The 23506-nt window shown below is 45.3% G+C and overlaps 1 protein-coding gene across 1 annotated transcript in view; it reads left to right on the forward strand.

Annotated features, from left to right (window-relative positions):
- Positions 1-23506, forward strand: part of LOC126926643 (homeobox protein abdominal-B) — a 95818-nt gene that overhangs the window by 9727 nt on the left and 62585 nt on the right. The window contains exon 3 of the mRNA XM_050743081.1: positions 5911-6116. Coding sequence (XP_050599038.1) covers positions 6000-6116 — 117 coding nt within the window. The 5' untranslated portion in view covers positions 5911-5999. The remainder of the gene's footprint in view (positions 1-5910; positions 6117-23506) is intronic.

The raw sequence follows: 23506 nt of genomic DNA on the forward strand, positions 1-23506 counted from the left end.
ATCTTTCTTCGGCTCTTTTTCAAGAAATCTTGCCAATTCGTCTTTCACTTGGGAGATCGTTTTTGTTTAAAGGTAAACGAATCAATTTCACTGTTCCTCGTCATACGCTACGTAACTGTGGTTTTATAGTAAAAATCTCGGTAGAAGATGTTCCGAACGGAGAAAAACGCAAGCTAGAGCGTGGATAAACGATCTTTCTCTCGGATCGGAAAATGGATATCGCTGGATACATCTAGCGGGCCTAATTGGCGTCAGTCATCCCCTATCGTCGGAAGGGGGACGAAAAAGAACGTGGCCGGAGTTATAACTATAAAACCAAGCGTCAAGCATAATAAACCCGACTCGTTAATGGTATCGCTAATAGAATCATTTCGTTCGTTCCGTACGAAGTAGGTCCTCGAGCGTGGAACGTCGTTTTCGCCTTATCTTTCGCTTCGTTCCTCCTGTTTTCGTGATAAGATGAAAGCTACTTCGCTATGGAATTCGCTGACGGTTCTCTCGGTTCGGTGTTCTCTCTTCCTTTCTCTCTCGTATGACGAACAGATTTCGAAATCCGTTTGATAATATAGTACATACCTTCGCGGACGATTAAAATACTCGATACGTTTCCAAGTATTTCATTCAGATCGAATGTAACGTATTTCGGCGTACTTGGCGCGAATTTTACAACCTTTTTCTCAAGTACACGCCGAAGAGTAAATATTTTACCTAATTATTCCACAGCGTTCGGACCGGCCGCGGACACGGCGACTCGATAATTCTACATTATGCAAAACGTTCGCCGCTGCTTGGCGAATTTGTCACCAAGCAAAGTAACGAAAATAGATAAAAAGACAAAGTGTTCGGAGAATGGGACATCGGTCAAAGGGCGGTCGTCGGAAATGGACGTAAATATCCGTAGCCTGTTACCGAGAGAAACGTATCGAGCAATTCGAAAAAGGAATAATATCGGCGAAAGCAGAAATAAAAAACGGAGGACAATGTCGGCAGGGGAACTATGAAACCGAGAGGAACCGAAGAAGATACTCCTGGTGAAAGGAAGTACAAAGGGTGGAAGGAACACAAAGAGGAGAAGTTGCAACTTGCGGCTATTCAATGTCGGTGGTTAAGCGTTATTATAAGCGTCGTGATCTGTACGAACGACGTGGCTCCTTCTCGAGAGAAACGCGTAGACGGCTCTTCTGCTCGTATACTCAGCAATGATTTTACGTTTACGCCCTGGCTATCTACGCTGGCAACATTCTGAAAACGCTGATGGTAGGAGGAAGTCGGAAAGAGGAGGTTCAGAGAGCGGAAAGGAGAGGTTAGGAAACGTGAGCTGCTGCGGCGACGTGGCGAGGAGAAGACAGAATCGCCGAACGGACGGCAAAATAGAGAATAAGAAGAGAAAAAAAAGAGAAAAAAAAGGAACGGATGTGGGATGGGGTGAAAGGGAGAGACGGGGTGGAGAAGAAGCAGCGGCGGGTGCGAGTTGGAAGGCAGAGGAAGGCTTTATTTTATTTTAATGGCGCCGTAAGCTGGGCAGCGCGTACCAAAACCAAGCCTCCGCTTCGTCCGGCTACGTTCGTCATTCAAACTCCTCCGTTTGACACGACTACTACGGGATTTTGTCTCATCCCTTATTCATGAGAGATTTTTCTTATCCGTTCTTTTTCCCCTCTCTCCTCTCTTTTCCCTTATTCAGCGGCAAACCTCGGGGGGTGGATCCGGGATTACTCTACTTGCGCGGATTATTGCGTTTTTTTATCACCGAGATTGGAGGAGGATCGTGATGCACGTCTTGACGGTTACCTATGTGGTACCGCCAGTGCTTAGAGTAAGTTTGGTAGCTTTCTTTGGGTTATCAGGTTGTATCCTAAACCGACGCGAAGATTAACTTATCTACGCGTACACTGGAAAACGCTGATAGAACTTTAAGCTGATACGCTCGATACATATACGAGCCAACTCAGAAGCTATACCGATCGACTATGCGATGTTCCTGCGATGGATAAGCAAAGTTGTGGACGTTTTGGAGAAATCAAGGATCGATTATATTCTTCTGACCTATAAGGACCAGCGAAAGTGCAAGGAAGATCCAAGGAAACGGAACTGCGTTATTCGATAGAAAGAATCGTCGAGAGAAAAGATCTTAGTGTCGTTATCCTGCATGTTCGACGTTTCGCTAGTCTCGGTAGAATCGTTAACAGTTTCATCTGGTACGTGTAAACGTAGCACGGTATTCGACGAGTTCTTTGTCCTCGCGTTGGCGCACAGCGGAGGCGAGTATACGAGATTTTCAATTAATGTTACTTTATGGGACGGGTCGAGTCGAACCGTGTCTTCCTCGATTTTTGTCGCGTTCGTTTTCTACCGACGCGTCGGGGGAATAAGGAGATACTGCCAACTCGTGGAGATAACTAAGATGGCCATGAATTAAGGCTGGCTGACACGAGGCTATCCGAGGGCGGACTGGATCCACGTTGTTCGTGAGGAGGAACGAAAATGATTCTGAAAGCGACGCCAACGAGAAACTAAGGGGGATAAGAAGAAATACAGCGGTGCTGTTAAAAGAACACCGTACTGCATAGGACGTCCCACGGAACGATAAACGTAATTCTACAACGTCCACATAAAGGATTATATTGATTACCGAGCTCGGATTCGCCGTAACGACCGTGTGTTTTTCGACGTCGCGCGTTAATTGGAGGTCCTTCAGAACCTTCGCTACTTTCCTTTTGTCTTCGCGTACGGTAAGATAAAGTTATTTCAGTCGCTTTCTCGTTTCCGACGTTTTTTCTTGCTGGCTGTGTAACGCACGGTATTTTCTTATTTTTTCCTTATTATATTGCAGACTGATAGCGGCTTATAGCGTACGAGAAATATGATTATTTTACGCAAAGTTCGAGTATGAATTTTATGTTGTGGCTTAACCCACTCAGGCGACAAAAGCGCATTGTTCGCTGTTTCGCTCGAAAAATTGTTCCGCGGCTTGAAAATAACGTTTAATCGGGAACATTTGGAATTTAATATCGAGCGAAATGAAGTCTAAGTGTCGCTTGAATTATTAGGTACCGTACATTTACAGCGATCTGTTTATATAACGAAGACCTCGCAGGTCAGGATTATGCAGCGAGTTTGGTTATTTTTCCAGTTTCCCGAGCGTCGCATACCGATATCAGCTCCCGGTTCGGCTGGAAGCACTTAGAGTTTCAGTAAGCGGTAGTTTATGAGATCTTAAACAAGCTATGAAAAAGGTATACCGCGAGGACGGCTCGACCGCGAGTAGATAATCGTGGAATATAGTCCCGCGCTCGTGATAAACCATACGTTATTATCATACGAATTACCATAGTTCCTTTGATTACGATCACGAAGAAATCAATTCCACAGTTTTTGCTATAACATCTAGCGATATCGCTTCTCGGTATTACCTCTCACGATCTTTCATAAACGTTATTTCTTTCAATAATATTTACCACGCTGAGAGATTAATCATTTTCTCTAAATATCACATTCACCTATCATAAGCTCGTCCAAGAAATACGAAGATCACGGTACATTTGTATATTGATCCTCCGATGTAATGTCGCTTTACGATTAAACAGGAGGATTTTAAATACGAAACGATCGAAAATGAAAACAACTGTTGGTCCAAAGAGGCAAGATCTTTTAAAATTACCCGATAAGTTCTATTTCTAATATTTTAATATTACAACGAGCCATATTACAAAAATTTTAGATGGCTGAAAAAAAACAATGTGCGAATTTGAGAAACTGCTATCCTGAAAAAGATAGAAAATGTGAGTTATAACCACCGTAGTCCTCGCGTACAACGTTTAATTATATATTCATTACGAGAGAGAATCGCTGCTATCTGTCCATTGTCTCGCCCACGTTGGTAAATTCAAGCATGCTGGGTAGCTCTGCCATACTCACGATCGAGTATCCCCCTGGTAGGGGTTGACGTGTCGTTATTTATGCTTCGCGGCTCTCAATCCAGCCTCCGACGACAGGCACAGCGGCATAAATCCCCCCGTTCCCTTGCCCTGCCTTGCCACGCTCTCCGCCATCATTGGCTGTTCCTCCGTTGGTTCTCCGTGTTTCTGGCCTGCGATACAGCCTTACGGACTCTCACCCTTAGCTCTCCTCCCCCTGGCTGGTTTCCCTGTCGTCTCCGGCCATGCTGGCGTTAAACAGAGACACCAAGAGAGAGAGAAAGAGAGAGAGAGAGAGAGAGAGAGAGGAATGAGGGAGGAAGAGAAACAGAGAGAGAGAGCAGGGAAGCGAACGCAAAATCGACCCAACTTCAGCCAACCTTCGCCTACGACCACAACGACCTCGTGGAACTGCAACGCCCGTTGAAGGTTCACCCTGAACGATTCGCGAGCCTCGCCTCTATCCAGCGGAAATTTATAGCGAGCTTCACGAGTCTCGATATCGATCGGTGCAATATTAATAAATTGAAATCGGTGGAAGCAGCACCGTACATGCAGGAGAATATAACGCGAACATCGCAGGTGAAATTTTCGTTTATACGCTCGCTCGGACGCTCCTCTTTATATTGGGTGCGAATGATATTCGAGTTTGTACCAACGAGGACGATAAAAAGGTTTACACGCCGATTTATGGCGGCTAGTCCGCGGGGCCGGAATTATCGTCGCTCATTAACCCATTAAACGCCGCCGTTTCGTGTTCGAGAGCGGGAGAAAAAAAAAATTCGTTTAGAGTAACGCTCCTTCTGTTGCCTTCTCCGCGTTCCAACTCTAAATGGTTTGATCTTCGAACGAGGGTTGAATTCGATTTAAGCTCTGTATCGGAAACATCGTTCGACGGATATTTTCAACGGAGAATTCGGCGAAAGTCGTTGCCTCTCGTTCGTTTATTCGACGTTTAATTCTTCGCGGGCAAATGGACGCGAACGGGGTGTCGGTATCTCAGCCACGTGACCTTTGCCTTCGTCGTTATTTCGCTATCTCGTTTCCATGGTCTGTTAATTAAACGGCGGCAGTATACGGGGTTGAACCGTGGGACGAGGTTCGATACGGAAATTGCTTGAATTCTCATCGCGTTCGGCGATAGGAACGATAGGGTGGAACGAGGAAATGGACGGGGAGAAAACGAAGAGAAAAAGAACAATCCAGATCGCGAATACGATGGCTATGTGAACCCGCTAGTAAATAGTAAAGGCAAGGATACGATGTCAGTCGCGAACGAGATAACTCTTTTATGCTTCTTCGGTTCGTAGCGCGGTAAAGTTTTTACTTTGAACGACCAGACTCGACGCGTGGAATTTCCGCGATGGCAAAGTCGAATTTTGCTTTGTTTTCCATCGTCGTTCCATGGACCAGGAATACTTGGACCTAGGAATGAGCGGAAAGATATGTTGTAAAAGTAGCAAGAAAATGAAATCCTCGTATTTACGACGGGAATACTGTATCGCAACGCGGACGATAAATATTTTTGCAGCAGGACTCGATGAAATACGCGCTCGCGAGGCGTTGGAAAAGGGGGTCGGTGACCGTGAAATTGAAAAAGTTGCCAAGGCCCTGGAACACCAAGAGTGTCAGCGTTGGCAGGAGGCGGCCATCGAGCTCTGTAATTTACGTTCATAAAACCCCACGAAGGCTCGGCCGAAGCCTGTCGAAGGGAATACCATTAGTCGGTCGTGAATTTATTTTCATTTAGTTACGAGAAAATTGCGCGCCACTTTTATACCCTACGTACCTTCTTTTGTACGCTCGAAACGTGTCTATCGATACCTATGCTCGTGCCTTCCGTTTGCAAGAATCCTGATTTTCCCCCGAAACGATCGATACGAGCAAATTTGAAGAAATTCTTCGAACATCCAAATATACTTCCGATACATACTCTCTTCTCTTAGAAATTATAAACGATATAACGGTTGAAACAACGATTCGAATGTTTCAGAGGCGTCTGTTTAATCGAAAGAGAAGAAAAGAGAGAAAGAGGCACGAAACGGATCGTGATATCGGAGGGTTGATTCGAAGCGGTCCTGTATGACGCACGCAACGCACACAGGATCACGATGGAGCGACGGTGGTGGAAATAGAGGCAAGATGGTATCGCGAGAGGGGCGACAGAGGAGGATCAGGGCGGACGTCCATCGGGACGAGGTGGGTGAGAAAGGGGAATGGGATGAATTTGCGCCGTGACAGCCGCGCAAGGGTGCAACGACGCCGACGCAGGATCCACGGAAACCCGGAACCGCGGCCGGGATGCCCGTACACCATTTTCGCTCGATTCGAGAGGCGAAGACACTTTTACTTATGTCCGATCGCTTGTTCCGAACCTATCGCCGTCTATCCTCGGTAACGTCATAAACTTCGCTAGTTATTTGCCAGCGGTTCTCGCGTCGTTGTGTCGCGTTGTTCAAGAGGATCGTTCGTTCCCCGAGTTGCTGCGGCGAAATCCGGCGATCGACGCTTTCTGCTGTTCAAACGGTGAGTGTTTCGAGTTTCGTTTCTTATTTGGGTAATATCGGGTCTCGAACATTTTCCGCTCGTATGTATCCACGCGGTAAAAGGGAATTTTGGCTATCGAATAAATGAAAATAATATTCTGCTTGTTGCAGAGTAAAAGAAAAGTAACAGATGGCAGAGATAAATCCGAATAGACTTTTATTACGTACGTTAACTGTCCATCGACAAATTTATACAAACAGAGCTCTTATCGATATTTATTTCGAGAGTTTTAAGCCTTAGATCTTCTCAAACAAAGGTTTAAAACATCGTTCCATACTGTGATAACACTGTAAATTAGCGAATAACGCGAGTAAGCAGTGCTCGATGACATAGACGTATACAACAACAGTTCGGTCTGTGATTAACGATAATGACTATATAGGAGAGAAGACGTCGCCACGATACGATCGTCTGCGCTGAATTTTTTAGACGTAACTGTACTTGACCGTCGCGTCGGCGTCCATTACTTATGGTAGTTGCTGGAGGAGAGGTTACTGCTCGAATGTGCTCGCCTGGAATCGTTTTGACGCAAAGAAATACGTAATCGTTTGAGCTGGTAGATTTCAATCCCGCGCCTGCAACTCTTCGATTCGTTATTTTTGTTTCTCGACCGGTGCAAGCTCCGAGGACGCGGACGCCAGTGTGTTTCTTCTCATTCGACCGAAATTTATGTCACAGTAAAGGGAAATTTATTTGCCGTCAAATTCGTACGCATTAAACGCGTGTACGGTGTCCTTAGCAAAGACTACTTAATAATTTTTTTACAACCAGTCGCCGGGTATTTTGAAATAAAGTTTTTAGAAGAGCCACGTTGCTTTCGAACGATTTTACTTCGTTGTTTCTTATAAATATTTAGTATACACTGATCGAAGAGATCAACACCTTTCAACGTCGATAGATACTCTACCGAACGTTCATTCGTAGTCGCAATTACGTTCGATCGATCGTGATGCTATTATAACAGATTATGCAAATATACGATACATCTAACAGAGATTAATGCCGCGCGTAAGAGGACGGATGGATCGTAAAGTTTAAGATGCTTGCAAAATGAGTAAATATTCCAGATTCGTCACATTTCAACGATATTCAGCGTCGTCTTGTGCCATCGAACGCTACGTAAGCTCAGGTTAAGGGGCAAATATCGTAACTCGATTTAACTACATGTATCAATAACTCGAGAGTTTCCCGCGTAAAGCGAGTCTACTAAACGTTGTTCGCTCTGCGAATGTGCTTGCAAACTGTTATGGAATTATAGGTGTTAAATAATTCAGTTTCTACCACAACAACGCGATCGAAATATCTCGAGTTCAACGTTGAATTCAAGTTTCTATGTTTATCTACGGTAGAATCCAATTTCTACTGGATCGCAGAAATCTGTAATAGTCGATCGAATATCTTTAAACGCCTGTCGAAGCGTCGCGCTCGATATCGATCGACAAGTAGCGTATTTAATTTTTACAAGGTATCGCAAGTTTTCTTAAAGAATCCGAACGTTCAACATTCGCTTATTTTTTACGACGTTAATAATGTTGGGTCACGTGATGTTCTATATGCGGATACATCACACAACAGGTGTGATAAAACTTAACACTGTGCACAATGGTATTTGACAACGTTCTTTCACCCGCTGCATCGGACGACAGTGCCGCGGCAAGAAAGCAAAAGTACGCGCGTTGAAGTTCGGCGAATGATACACGAGCATCGTTATCTTTTACAGTGACAATAACTTTGGTTCTAGCACCTGTTCCGCCGCAGTCACGACCGTTTAATCGACCAGATTACGTACGCACGAAACGACCGGCCGCTATCGAAGCAAATCGTGCAATAACATGTCGTAAAAACAATGCGCGTTCAATGATACCCATTGTCCCTTCGCGAACATTTTATAAATCAGCGGAAAAGGTTTTACGAAGCTCCGAGCTGAATAAAAGTTTTGAAAAATTCGTATTTTCGCTGTGAGTACGGTGCACGATCATTCGCACGTTTTTCCTGAAACTGTGGGACGTTTCACCGAGAATCGACGTGGCCGGATTTCACTTTCCGTCGTGAAAACTGTAGCATTTCGGACCGCAGTCTTTTTTTCTTCCTTTTTTTTTTTTTTTTTTCTACAAAGGCGGAAGCACTCGCACGACGAAGGCTTGTCTAAATTTCTACAAGGTCGTTCTTTATTCTTTCGCCTCGAATCTCGGTTTCTCTCGAAATCCGTGACCGTTTCCGGCAACAGTTCAACCGCAATCCTTTCCTAGGTAGCGGACAATCCGTTCGGTTTGGCCACTGTTCAAGAACGTTTTATCGAATGTATCGAGGATAGTTTCTCGGAGAAACCTCGAAGCAACGCGAACCGTTCAGAATCTATACCAATCAGTTCCATAAAGTATGAAATTTCTTTGCTTAAAAATTATGATTATTCGTGGGATTTTTCGCGATAGGTAGATCGCGTATCTTTATATAAATTTACATTACCGCGAATAAAATTGAAGCGATGGATCCTAAGCAGAGATTTCTTTCGCGTATTAGGCGTTACAACGAGTTACTTTGTCTATTTTACTTTCAAATTTCCTATAAATGCGTACATATCTTCATACTTGTAGCGAGTAACCGTATAAGTGTAGCTAAATAATTTATTTCTTGAGCAGTCGGGCCAATAATCCGAATAATAACATTGCAGGCTTATAAAAAGATCTTTGAAATGACAAAGACGCGTCTACTCGTGATAATAAATGTTTCGAAAAAGTGAGTCACGCGTCAAGAGTTACAGAGACACCGAGGATTTGCTATTGCATTCCAAAGTACTTGACTCGACATAATGCTAATGATAAAGCCGTTCGAGACTGTTCACGTATTTCGAGCAACGTATGTAACGTTGAAAAGTGCCTCGAAACGCAAGAATACATCGGAAGAGAGGAAAGAAACGGCACGTGCTCATTATGCCAGGCACTAGGCGTCAGGTGAGCGACGACTTCGAACAGCAGGTGCAAGAGACGCAGGCGCTACAAAGGCTTCGCGTTTTCCATTCAACGTGAATAGGCTCGCGTGTGACGGCAATAATGAAGTTGCGCGCTTATGTTAATTAAGAAGTTAAATAGAAATAGGCGCATAAGCGCGTTCGCTCGCGGGCTTCGTCGCTATCTCCGCCGGTACGGTTAATGTTCCTTCGGTTAGACGCGATAAGTTACGCTCGCCAAGTGATAATCTACCGCTTTAAATCAACCCATTTATATTTCATGTCTCGTTTTTATGCAGTCCGCGATCGCTGAATTGTCGCGAATCGATTCCTTTTGACGTCTCAATCGCCCACTCTCTCGCACGAATCTATCGTAAATAATTGAAATTACCATTCATTCTTTGTTTCTTCCATTTAACGTACCTGTCGTGAAAAATCGAGTGTACGTAAAATTCAAGTTAATACGGCGAATGACTCTCCTTATTTACAGCGGAATAAATATTCGACAACCTATTAGATACTTACACGTTACTATCGATAAAGAATATTTGCCGAGATCCACTAAATGATCGCTCTGAAAGATGAAAGCGGCTACGGTCCGGCACGATACGTACGGGCCGAACGGAGAACTAGAAAGAGTTTGGGGCACGGCGCGACCATAATCGCGCGTTTGAATGCAATACCTCCAGAAAAGATCCGCTGTCGTAGACCCGACACGTAACGTTTGACGCGGTGCTTAATAGATCGTAAAGAGGATTTGAGTATCACGATAAATATAACAACTCTCGCTGTTTGTATCTTAACGTTTCATGCTTGACCGCTCGTACCTACGCAATGCCAAGCGATCTACCTAATTCGCGAATAACCCGAGCATTTCCGCATAGAGCGTATCCACGCTGCGAGCGATCTTCTTTCTTTCGTCCGGCTGAAATCTTGTCGACTCTGTGCAGACTCTGGTTTTCTGCAAAAACCATGGCGACTTTGCGCGTTCGTCGAAGAACTTCCGAACCAACTACCCACCCCTCTTATTTGTTTATCAATTAAGTTCTTTCGGTACGTCTCCGATCCTAATCGTCTTTGGAGTTGTTAAAGCTTCCATTAACCGGATAAGACACAATAATCGTAAGAAAGATTGGCGCGATTCTACCGTCTTCTTCCAGCGAACGTTTTCCCGAGACGCGACTAAAGTCGATACGCAAACATCGCGAATTTCGAACTTTAGTGCCGTGTAATGCCCGTTTGAGGAAGCGCAACGATCGACTACTTGTAAATTATAGCGTACAGAAGAGGTTGTGCACGCGTGTCTCGCGTATCCTGCACGTCTGCGTGCAAGATGAGCAACGAAGAGGAATAAGAGGGGATGCGAGTTGTACCCGGGGCTTTGGCTGGCTCCGAGAGATCGATTCGGTACCCAGCACGAGGTAACCTCCGCAGCTTGCTTTCCCGTATCGTCGCTTCCCCCTCTTTTTCCTCGAATCTCCCTTTTTCTCTTCTCCGTATGAGCACTCTGTCCTCTCCACGACCAACGTCGCGGTATTCGCTATTTCGACCACTCCAATGTTTTTCTCCGATAGATCGGAGCTTTTTCACGACAGTTTTAACGATCGACGGCGTGTCGGAATGTCTAATATTTTTTTTTAAACATGCTATGATAACATACGAACTTTTATTTTCGGTGTAATCATTAGGACGATTTATAACACGATCGAGAATCGAAAACATCGATAATCCTATTAACGAACTATTTTCGGTATTGTAGTTACGACCGTAGAAGATTTAAATCTTTATCCTTATGGATTCTTAGGTCAAAATAGCGTCGGATATATTTACAAAGAAATTTCCGTGTGTACGAACGATACGTGTATATGACTCCTTTGTATTTCGCATCCAACTCTACTGGATATGTAGGCGCGGCCCGTGACATGAGACAGAACTGGCTCGTATTTTATTTCAAGTGTCAAACCCCCTCGCGAGCTCGAACTCTGCGTGAGAGCGTTCCGTTCGTTCGAACGTTGAGAAAGAAAGAAAAAAAAAAAAAAAACGCCGACATCAGCGATGGCGCGAATAATAAAACCGATGAATGTGTCCGAGACAATGTGTTCTTCCTAGTGCAGTCGATTTAACATCAAAAATAGAACGCGATACGACGAGAAAATACGCTGTTTAAAAGAGATTGTCGCTTTCCTCGACCGATTAATAATCGAAGGTTTTTTTTATTAGAAAGAATTTCAAGTTTTGGACGAATGGCTCGCAAGTAGAAATAGAATTCGTTAGCCGAGGATATAAATATCCACCCTGGTCGAAAGTCGATTCTAGAGAAACCACACCCTGTGGAATAGACATTTGCGTCGCCTTCGATCGGGGTTGGGTCGACGTTTTAAGCCCAACCTCGAGGTAGTTAGAAAACAGGTTTGACTTTTTTAAAATTAGTCGAGCGTGGAAAAGGTCGCCATTCCAATCACGGACGTCCGCTTTCGAGCGTGAGGAGGGATCCACAGGGTCTAGACGAATTTTAATGGCGTCGATTAAGGGTCGTCCACTTGCGCGCGTTAAAAATACATCTATCTTTAGGTTACAGAAAATCTATGTCTTTATTTAACGTTGACACGTGAATATCTCTACTCTTCTACCCTTAAAATCGGGTGATTCATTCCCAAAATACAAAAGGACGGAATTACGTTCTACATCTGTCGTTCCGTCATTTACGTTTAAACGAAAATCGCTGTCCGTACAACAACACTACTTTCGAAATCTCCTATTTCTGCCATTTACGTTTTCCATAATTATCAATCTTCGATCGATCGCTTAATTCTTTACATCGAATCGATCATTGATAATCGATCATTTATAAACCTTCAAACGTACTTTTCATTACATACCAAGTACCTGTGTACCTACTTGAATTACCTCGTGGAATCGATTATCAAGATCGCATTTGCCATGTCTATAAACTTTCAAGCTCGCGTTTATATCGACTTGGGAAAAGAAGCAAGTTAGGATCGACGGATGCTCGATCGATATTCGATCGATTTAATTTTCCAGGATAGGTTTTTAAGATCGGATACATTCCATACGCGTATAAACGTTCGATTAAATTTTCAATTCTTTGGAGATGTTTCGGAATCGCTACGTAATCGAACACGCACGTACTTGGTCGTTTTCGCACACCCGGTATACAGAGCCGATGGAACAGCAATCGGTGTATCGGTGGTGGGGTGGATTCCGGTCGGTCGTAGCGATGCGACGCGATGCGTCGAAGCAAAAGGTTGCTGATCCAAGGAGCGAGTAGCGCCAGTGGTAGGGTGAAACGTAACGCAAATGGTGGGGATCGGTATTCGAAGTTGTTCATCGGCTGTTCGGTCGTGGTGGTAGGGAGAAAAACACTCCGGAATATCGCGTAGAAAATGGAAGAGAGAGGGGAAGTCGAAAGAGTGGGGCGTAGAATCTGCGCGGCCGAACAACTGGTTCAGTGCGCGGTACGTCCCATCCAGAAACCATGAGTCCCGTTTCACCAACGTGGTCCATTGTTATGCGCTCGAAAAGTAACAGCGGAGTACATTGTTGGCGACACGCAGGCGCGCACCTCTTCCTTTTGTAATTCACGTTCTCGTAGACGCGGTGCGGTACCTTTGGCAAATTTCTTTTTCCCGCGCCGATCCACCGACGAACGATAGCGGAAAGCGCATCTCTAGCGACCGCGATATCGCCGCTTCTGCCTTGCCCCTCTTTCTCCTTTCTTTTCTTCCACTCTCTGGCTCTGTCCTTTATACTCTATATCGGGTCCTTGATCGTCGACCATTCCGATAACTGTAATCGTTCTTTTCGACGAAAATCGGAGTGGCCTTCGTTACGACGATACCTTGTTCTTTCGCGTGAGTGGCGGCAAGTTGAGTGACAACGACATGGAAAAGGTAGTTGGACGATAACTGACATTTCGGACGAAGGATCCGCCGTGTAATGTAGGTTTACGAAGCAGATAACGCACGGGTTCGCTCATCGTCGATTCGTTGTTTCGAGAAATGGCCGGGACAGAAGTGTGAGTGAGAAACACGCTGTTTGCAGTGATACGTCGGCCCGGCTGTGATCTTCTTGGAATATCGACGTTCGTCCGTTTGACACGTGGTCCGATGGTTCGTCCAGCAACTCAGGGCTGAGGTAATCGTTCAAAAATAGTATATACCGCCTTTAAGATAAGAAATGTATATCGCATCGAAGCTTTCTCCATGCTCGAATTTGATCGAATCTTTACGGATTACAGCCTTTCGTACAATAAACTGGCCGTAATTAAACGTTCCTTCGCGTTGCGTACGACAACATCGTGCGACGGTAATCCCGCGGCAAGAGCAAACGAACGGCAACGTTGTTTCACGCTCGAGGTGTTAACGTGGAAACAACGCTCTGTCGCGTAAGACCGCCGCGAAGAACCGGTCAAACTGGTGACAAACATCGAGAGGACGATCGTAGGTGCTCCGCGTGTACGCGCCACGTGTCTCTCTTTCGTAACATGTAATCGTATTATTAACGGATTCGCCGCTGATAATTTCCACGAAGGTGCGAATTCTAACGCCAACATCGCCGGATGTGACCGCGTGCGGCCAGCGAGAAACGAAATTGACCGATCCCAGGCGTCGCTCGTCGCTGCACCTCTGCGTTAGACTTTCTCATCCGCGTGTTTGCTTTAGCAATTAGGCAACAGTTCCGGAGATAGGATAGAGTCACTGTGTAAACCGCCGTCGTCGAATCTCTACGCATAACGGAACGTGCTTTTTCGTCGATCGCCACGCATCTCTTGCATATTCCTTGTCCTTTGTTTCTTCCACTCGCGCGATCGAACTTCGATCACGGAAAAAATAACGTAGCATCGAAGCTATTCAAACAGTCTCGTCCACGATGCTTCCAAGAACGAGACGAATTATTTGGAATTACTTTCACGACCTCTGGTTCTCGACTCGAAGCGTTCCTTGGTAGCTGTCTTCTTAACGATGGATGGCCAGGTCGCTTATAAGGCTAGCTGTTATTTTCGCTATACAGATCCACTCTCAAACAGAGTTGGACTTCATACTCTCACTCGGCTCGTCAAATTGCCAATTTCTCTTTACGCTTAATTCTCGATCTTCGATATTTGTAACATTTCTCTGCCGTATCTAAGTAGGTTACGTCGCACGTTAGGTAGAACGTTCGCAGGACGAACGAATCTCTATCCACGTTCGATTTCTTCGGTTCCGTTTACGAAGATGTAAGATATAAATCCGCGGTCTATCAACAATGTGCAGAAATATGACATAATTGAATTCGCAGCGCTTTGATTTACCGGACGGTGTCGATCACGCATTGTTTAAATCGTATACCAATTATCGCGAATTCTATCGTCGATTTATAGCCAAGCGGTCTGCTCGGCTCGCGATAGCGATTAATCGGCGCAGATCGAAAAATATTATCGCTCGACCTTCCTTTGAAATTACATTCAGCGTCGATTCGAATCGCGCTTCGCGATACTCGTTGCTATCCCGGATTTTTATTGCCGTCTGACGTCATCCGTTCGCGTCCGCATATCTCAAAAAGCGTATTTTTCTTTCTCTTCTTCCTTCCAGCGTATTATCGATGCGCACGGCCGCCGATAGATTCGGCCGATCGCCTGCGCGTTTAAACGAGAATGCACGAAATCTTTATTGCCGTATGGCAATAAATGATATATCTACGTGCTTCGTGACGGAAATTATCTTCGATCGTTGCACGCAAGACCGTCTGATACGCCAACCTTGCTTCGTTTCCATGCCCGAGCGTCTTCGATCTTTCTCTTCTTCGTGTATTTTTCGAAACGTCCGACGCTACGGCTAATTTTTCGAGACTCGCGATCGACGTGGGTACGTTTTCGTTACAGGAAGAACGTCGTTGATCTCTGGGAGGGTCTACGAAAACGATGATTCCATCGTTTCCGTTTTATCCAAACCGACGTATCCCTTGACATCGGACCTCTGAATTATCGTAGGAAACTATTAGCGTTTTTTCTCATAGCAGAGCCCGGTGTAGTTACGTTTTCGGTTAAACGGTTCAACGAAACTGAGCTCGATGAAATTGTCCATTTTACACCGTGGAAGGTCGAATGCGTATTCATCCAGCTCGCAATGACGCGACACGCTTTGTATGAATGTTTCACGAGATCGTTTTATCGGATATCGCGATCTTCGTTTCGTATAACGACCACTGTAACGAATCTAGTCGCAGTTTCTCGCTGATTTATATTAATTTAATGGTGGATAGCGGGATTGGGATCGTTTCGCACGAAGCTTCTTTTATAGGAAAGTAAAGGACGAAAGGCGGATAATTGGAACGGGTTGTCGGCCGATTAACGCGATTAAGACTAGTTTAAAGGAGCCGGTTATACGACGGTGTATAGGAGAGATGCCAAGACGATTTGTTTATTTGCACATTTTTCCGACGTTAAGTGGTAAAATGATTTGTGTATGCAAGCGGCGCACGCGACCGCGGCGTTAGGCCGGCTGGTATCGGTAATATATTTGTAGCTTCAATCTCCTATAGGGTCATTCGTGAGGATTTAAAGTCAATAATCTCGTTACAACTCACTACCGTTCACTTTTAAGAGAACGGTATACATAACTCGGTGGTAAGAGACACGATAAACCTTAAGTGTCGGTTTGCACGGTAATTCCTTCGTCCGTAACCATTATGAACGGTCGTTATCACATTACCTATTGACCTTATGAACAGGTGAACGATGATTCTTGTTTCTCGTCCCGCGGAACTCCAGCGTCGCGTAAATGAAATTGTTTCGTTCGGGTCGCGCCAACCTTCCCTTTCGCTGGCTACCGCCAATTCCTTTTTCCAAATTTATTTTGCAATATACCGCGCTAAATGTAAAATCGAAATGTAGCACCGTAGCGTTGGCCATCGAATTTTTCTATCGTATTTCGATCTTGCCCTCTCGTTTTGGCAAAGAGACGCGAAACGTTTTACGAAGATGTTCGACGCAAAATAGAGACAGGACACCAGGTATACCGATAAACAGTCTTTTTATATTTTATAAATTTACAAATTAGATCAGGGATATTTTTCAACGTTAGGGAAACGTAATTGGGCGAATCCTTTTTGCATTACCCGTGCCTGTTGCCTATGCGAGTAAGGACGAAACACGGTCTTAAAAAATTGTCTTAAATGATCGTCGTTGGAAGTAGAGTGGAAATTTGTTGACCAAATAGTTAACGGGAACATGGTGAATGAATTAAGTATTGACCGAGCAAATGCAGCAGGCGATACTAAAAATTTACGACTGTTGTCTTTGCGTTTAGGATGCACGAATCATTCGGCTTGTGTAAAGATCTTACAATTTTTACGGCGGCCAACAAACAGGTGCAGGCTTGGTTTACCCGTTTTCTTACGGCAGTTCGCGAGTTTACCGATCTAAACCTGTGTTTTTCAGCGATATACCTAACCGTTTCGTTAATTGCTCGTAAATCGTATACGAGACCATAGGTGACGCGCAAACGAAACGAGCCGTTTCCTAAAACGACCATGCGATTATCGCGCTGATAATTTCCAACTTTGCTCCATTTTCGTCAGATCATTTCGAATCAAAATTCGTAAAAAGTTATACGCGTCGTTACTCTCTGACGGAGATATACGTTGCGTTGTTCGATTCGATTTGTTTTCCGCGATGGAGAAACGATCGAACGAAGTTAGGGCACGCTCTATTCGAGGTGGCAACGGCCATGTTGAAATCCATGATGGCCGCCCTTATTTTTCGTGCGGCAGAGCTTAGGTCCATGGAAGTGCTGCCAATAGCTTTCACGATGGTATCGTTACTCACCCCTTCCCGCAACCTATCGTTTCTTCGCTAGCGAATCCTTTCCTACTTCTCTTCTCCCCACTTACTTACTTCCCCACCAACGGAATCGAACGCGGCGGCCATCATGCATCGTCTGCGCGCGCACGCCACGTCCGCCGTTCTTCGACGTCGCGTCCATTCTACTGTCGAAGGATTACGCTTAAAACTCGCGGCAGAAAAGCTCGTTATTCATAATTTTCTTCCTTGTTAGAAAGGCTGTTTTAACGAGTTCGAGGATTCAGAAAATTGGTGCTTGTTATAGGAAATCTTTATACAGGTTTATGCTCGTAGAGTCTGTATAGCATTCGTTAATTATATTTGATCGCGTTGTATTATGTATAAACAAACGCGTAGATATAAATCATTATCGTTCGTGCGTTAAAATTTCCATTTCGCGTTGTCAACATAGTTTCCTCGATTAATCACAGTAGGTTATATTTTCTACAAAAGTACTGCTTGATCGATATAACAGGTCGCTGATATATCGATGCTAGGAAGTCTAAACACCGCGTTATCTTGGATCTTTTCTTCGATGAATTCGTCTTTGTCCCACTCGAACGACGTTCAGCGGAAGGTTTATTTAGACGCGTTCGTACAATGGAAAGTAGCATGTCGGATACTTTAACTTTCGTCGATAATACCAGTTCGCGCAAGTAAGAAAACAGTTTATTTAAGACGCGATTGTTTTCCAAGATACCGACGATTTCGAATATGTGTAGACAAAACAATTTCAGCTGTTTTCCGCATTTGCGAGTACGTAACGTACATTTATCCACGGTTGGCAAAATTTCTGTAACATTTTTCTGTACGACGATGGTAAAGCAGATCAAATTCCCTGCATCGACTGTACAGTCGTTCGAGATACCGGCGGCAAAGTTGGAAACGGTTGGAGCAGACTCCGCTAGGAGTGCTGCCAGAGAATCGTATCGTTCTCCGTAAATCGATAGCGATTTTTATACATACTTTTGTACAAAGCATCGTATCTCGTAAATAAAAATTCGTACGATGCAACGTACGTCGAACGTGCCTCTCGTCGATCCTTTTTATTAAATGGCAAATATTTTTAACGAAAGAACGACACGAGTTTTTGCGAACAACAGTTTCTCGTGGAATACGTCTTTCGCCTTTTAAATTATTCCCTGTTGATGCCGCGATAAAACACGCGAGGTCAGAGTTTTACTCGCAGGTGCAATTACCCTCGAAGGTCACGATCTCACCCTCGCGTGCCCTTCCATTTAGCAGGTCGCGACGAAAGTAATCTCGTCTTCCGACTTCTTTTTCGGAAAGGCCCCTCGGCTATTTTTTTTCACAATTTTTTTTTTTTAGTAAGCCAACGCGCGCACAGTCGTTGTGGCCGGGTGCATCGCAAAAACCTGCCGACGTTCGCATTGATCGTAAAACGCGGTGACCATGGGATAGCGGAGGCGGGACCGCGAAACAGAATCGTCCGGGTGCTCGTTCGTTTACGCTTCGCGATATCTCCGAGTCGTTCGGTCGATCGCAACGTGACAAATTCGAGGTGGATGATTGGCGCCGCGAACGTGACTCCGATTGCATACGCTGTAATCGCGCGATCTCGTTCTAGACGCACATTACGATTAAAACATTGTGGCTGAAACGTCGCATAGAGACGACCTTGTCCATGAACCGGTACGATCCGGACATCGGACCGTTCGCCATTTACCTTCGCCACAGGCCTCTTTCCGACGTCGACGTTAATTTTCATCCGAGCTACTTGACGATCGGCTCTCCTCTCGCGTAATTACTCACGCTTCGTCCTCCTTGTCTCCGTTTCCTCCGCTATGATCCGGCCTCGACGTTTTTACGCCGATTCTCTGCTAGTTAAGCCGCACCGAATAAGATCGATCGAAGAAAACGCAGATTTGGTTCGTCGGATCGCAAACGTCTAGCGTTGTTTGCATCGATCGTAATTAGCAGTGATTTCCTATACTAGTTTAGTAGTATACAGTTTCGTATACTACTTCGATGTAGAAAATTCACTTGGAATTATCTCGGGCTTCGTCTTCGCGCGTTCTTCCGGATTTTGGAATAACTCTATAAGAGGAGATTCCTTCAGCGTCGATTTGCATAGATAGATACTCGAGGCAGAGTTTAATCGTACGATTTCACGTGACTCGGTGAACAATCGGCGTTGAAAGTTGCCACGATCCGGATAGTGGGACGCGAGTTTCGAGAATTTGAAATGCGCCGCGTCGTATCCCATGACTTTCCACCCTATTTCATTCTATAGCGGTCTGGCTACGTGTTTACCGTCGACATTCGCTACGTGCATACTATACACGTACGAAGGTAAAGAGCAGCGGCCATCGATTTCTGCTTGCTTTAGAGACGCATGCGTGGTTAACGTCGGCTCTGCACTCGCGAGCGGTCGTCGGGTCCTCGTTCCGCCAGCTTCTTTTCTCGCTAGACGGCTAGACGATCGTTCCAAGATCCTGTACCGTGCTATCGGCTACTTCTCAACGACGCTTTCTTTAATAAAACACACGATACGAGTTTTTAAATATGTAGATGCGTGCTTGTTCTCCGATATCGAGGAGAATTTTTATTATTCAAACGTTAAAGTGCTTTCTAGCATTCGTTTTAATGGCTGTTTTCAAGGACCGAGACTTCTACGAAGCAGCCGATCGGCGGATCAGCGTGCGATCGGTTCATCGGTAACTCAAGATCGCATTTTTTCATAGCGCGCCAAAGAAGGGATCGGCGACTTAAAAACTCTCCGTCATGTTCCATCGGAGATGAAACTTCTCCTCCAATTGGTGGTTCAGTGTCCGACGCGACAGCTCGCTGTAAATCGGCTGGCCAAAAATTTAGACTCGTACTTTTTCAGATTTCACCTTGTCGAATTTAAACGGTTCGACGGTTGAGAATTTTCTCTTCGTTTATACTCTGTCCTCTCTGAATATCCTATCGAAAGAAAGAAAGAAAGAAAGAAAAGATATACAACCCTCGTGATTTACCAAATCGAGATTTCTACCTAAATCGGTAAAAATGTTGGAATTAGGTTGAGATTAGGCGAGGGTTAGGGAGGGTGGAAAATTTCCGACACTTATTTAAACCGAGAACCCGTTCCCGCTGACTGGATAAGAGTAATCCCGTTCCCCAGCCAGTCGGTCGTTCGTATTATCTGGCCATCTTTATTCACCCCCATAGCCAGGCGGATCTAATGGTGGAATCGGAGGGAGGAGGACCAACGGAGGAGACTAGGTTGAGGAGAGTTTTACGAACGGGCACGAATCTCCTCATCAGGCTCTCGCAGGATCCCGGTTACCTAGGGGTTGGCAATTGTAGGGCGGGTTTCTCCGTTGTTCAGCGATCGGAAAGGGAGGGGCGAGGAGGAGGGAGGGCGGCACACAAATGAGGCAGCTTGATTCCAATTATTCAGTAAATTAAATACGCAGGGGGTTGGCCTTTACGGGCGTTCCCGCGAGTTCCAGCGTTATTGTACGCAAGGGTGAATTTCACGACAGGGTGGTACAGAGCGACGGAGGAGGGAGCAGGAGAGAGACCGAGGGAGAGACGAAAGGGTTGAAACCACGCGATACCATCGCATCGTATGACAGGCGCTCGCAGCACATCGAGGTCCCCCCTATGTTATCTACGGTTAATACCCTCTTTCGGGGGCGGACGAGCAGAGGATCCGCGACATTTTCGGTGAAACAACCAGCTCGATCCCTTCGATAGCGGCTCGCTACGTGTAACCGGAGTCACGAGGCTTTAAAGTTAAATGCCACTCGCCGGAGGGACCGTGTCCCCTTTCTTCCATGCAAGTTTTAACCAAACTGCGCGGCTTCGGACGAAAACAGTCGGAAGCAGCAAACTCGCGCGAGTTTCTATTTCGATTAACGACGTTGTCTACAAATTTTCATATTTTTACTAACTGTTTTACTGGTTTCTTCCGGTTATCGTTTCAACTTCCGGATGTTAACGATGCGGATGTCACGCAAACATCTCGGGCAAGTTTCTCCATTTACACGTTGTTCAAGTTGTTCTCGCGGTACGCGCTAACGATTTGTTAAAGGATATTTCGAAGACGACGATCGCTCGCGTGGAACGTCGACTGTGAAATAAAATGGACAGAAAAATCCAATTCGTTGGATTCGCTGGATACGTTCGTTTCCAGGCGAGCGGGCATCGGTTCGCTGACGTCTCTGTTCGATTATACAGAAGTTTCTCGGATCACCGGTTAGCGGCTTTAATTCGTATTTTCTTTGGGGACTGCGCTTCGTATTTTACGACCACGTATTTCTCCTCCCTATCTTACGGTTAGAGACCAGCCGGGTTTTCCATCTCCCTCGCCGTCGCTCTTTCTCTCCGACCTACCGCTCCTACGTCTCCTTTTCCTTCTCTTTTTCCTATCTTTCCTTCTCCTCCCTTCGTCCTTCGGTCACGATCCCTCTTCTTCCCTTTTTTTTATTTTTTCTTCGGGGTTTCGTTCGATGTTCGCTCCACCTTCTCATGCCGCGCGCTCTTTTTCGGTTCCACCCAGGTCCTCGTCGTCTTTATACGTCCCCCCTACTGCACGATTCCACGATCAGGTATCTGGACGAAGGCGAGGCTGGCACGCCGTGCTTGGAAGGGGTTGAAGATGCGGACGAGATACGAATACGATTCGGACGTTGCGTCGTTCAGATGTTCCCTGTGATACTGGAGACGTTGTTCGTGCTATTTGTCTTTACGTCGCTTCGTATAGCTGACATAGCGATACAGTGAATGTGCGAATGTACGATATATCGTTGATGGATACCATTAAGATCCTCTTCGCCGTGATTAGAGCTCGCGAGGTTAATTAAAGCGGCACGTGCTCCTTAAGCGCAACGGGCGGCAAGTTTCGTTTGGAAAAAGCTGTTTGCCTATCTGAATTTATTATCGAGAGATAATAAATCCGTTCGTCTTTGTGAAAATTCGGCATACCGGTTTATCGATCAAATTTTATTAATCGAAAATACGAGAATTTCTTAATTAAATTTATCGATCAAACTCGTTACGCGACGAACCAGCGACATAAAGGAGATATTTAAATGTTTTTTTCTAGAGCATCTCTCGTAACGTTCTCTCCACTCTGTATTCCACGTTTCCTAGCATTTCTCGTGGAAATCGTGCAGAGACCATCGCGTTCGAGAGGAACAGGAAGCGAGGCGGATCCGATAGTTGTAAAATATGATCTAGAAGCGGAGACAGTATCCCGGTTGCCACGTCCGGAGGGTGTGTTTACCGACCAAAGTTTTCACGTAATTGTACTCTCGTGGCATTCGGTCCATCGCGTTTTTTTAGGGGAGGATGCGATCATCGGTATCGGGGAGTTCGAGGGTAGACGGGATCCAACGGACGAAGGAAAGAAGTTTATAATCCATAACGTATCCGGTTTGTGGACGGAGGCCGAGGAACGAATGCGTGCAGAAGGCGAGACCGCGTCTTACGTCCCTTGGAACGAGGAATGAACAACGACGCCGTCAAAATATCTCGCGAACAATGTACAATGGATGGTGACATTCTCCGAAAGTTGGCATCAAAGTTGGAAATTCTTAAAAATACTCGTGAATTTTCTCGAACTGTAACTCGCGTATTTATTTTTAGATTATTATCGGTCGAGATGTAAAGTACGAAGCGGAGAGTCACGACTTTACTCTCTGCCATCGTACGTTTCCATGGCTTGAGAAATATAATCGATCCCTTTTACCAATAACGTAGATAGAAACGTAGTAAACGTAGAACGCTGTTTTATGAAAAACACCAGAGCCGTACGTTAAGCGTCGCGAGTTAGGGACTGATATCGTGTAACAATTATTCGTTAGCATACAGGTAATACGTTACAGGTGATAAAACTTGGATGCACAGCGAACGTGTTAAATTATAAAAAATTTACGATAGAAGCATCATCGTCGAATGGCAGAACGTTCGAAGCGCGAACCCCCTGTTCGCGATCGCGAGGCAAACAGCCGCGCTTACGTATAAGCGGAAGGTTCTCCGTTAAAAATGGTGACCAAGCCGCGAGGAACGTTCACCAGGATTTCGTCGCTGGTCGAGCGATAAACTCTCAGATTATCTCGGTTCTGCCTCTTTTACGTTGCCTCTCCGTGGATAGGCTCTCAGCCCGAAGATACGTTGCATTCCAAGGGACAGTTAGCTCGTGCGTACCAACACGAGCGTGACGGAAACAGACTCGGCACCGTCGTATATTCGAAAGAATATCTCCGAGGTTGTACGCTTATATCGGTTGTTATACGCCCACAA

The sequence above is a fragment of the Bombus affinis genome, chromosome 18 (assembly GCF_024516045.1).
Source record: "Bombus affinis isolate iyBomAffi1 chromosome 18, iyBomAffi1.2, whole genome shotgun sequence".
Taxonomy (NCBI): domain Eukaryota; kingdom Metazoa; phylum Arthropoda; class Insecta; order Hymenoptera; family Apidae; genus Bombus; species Bombus affinis.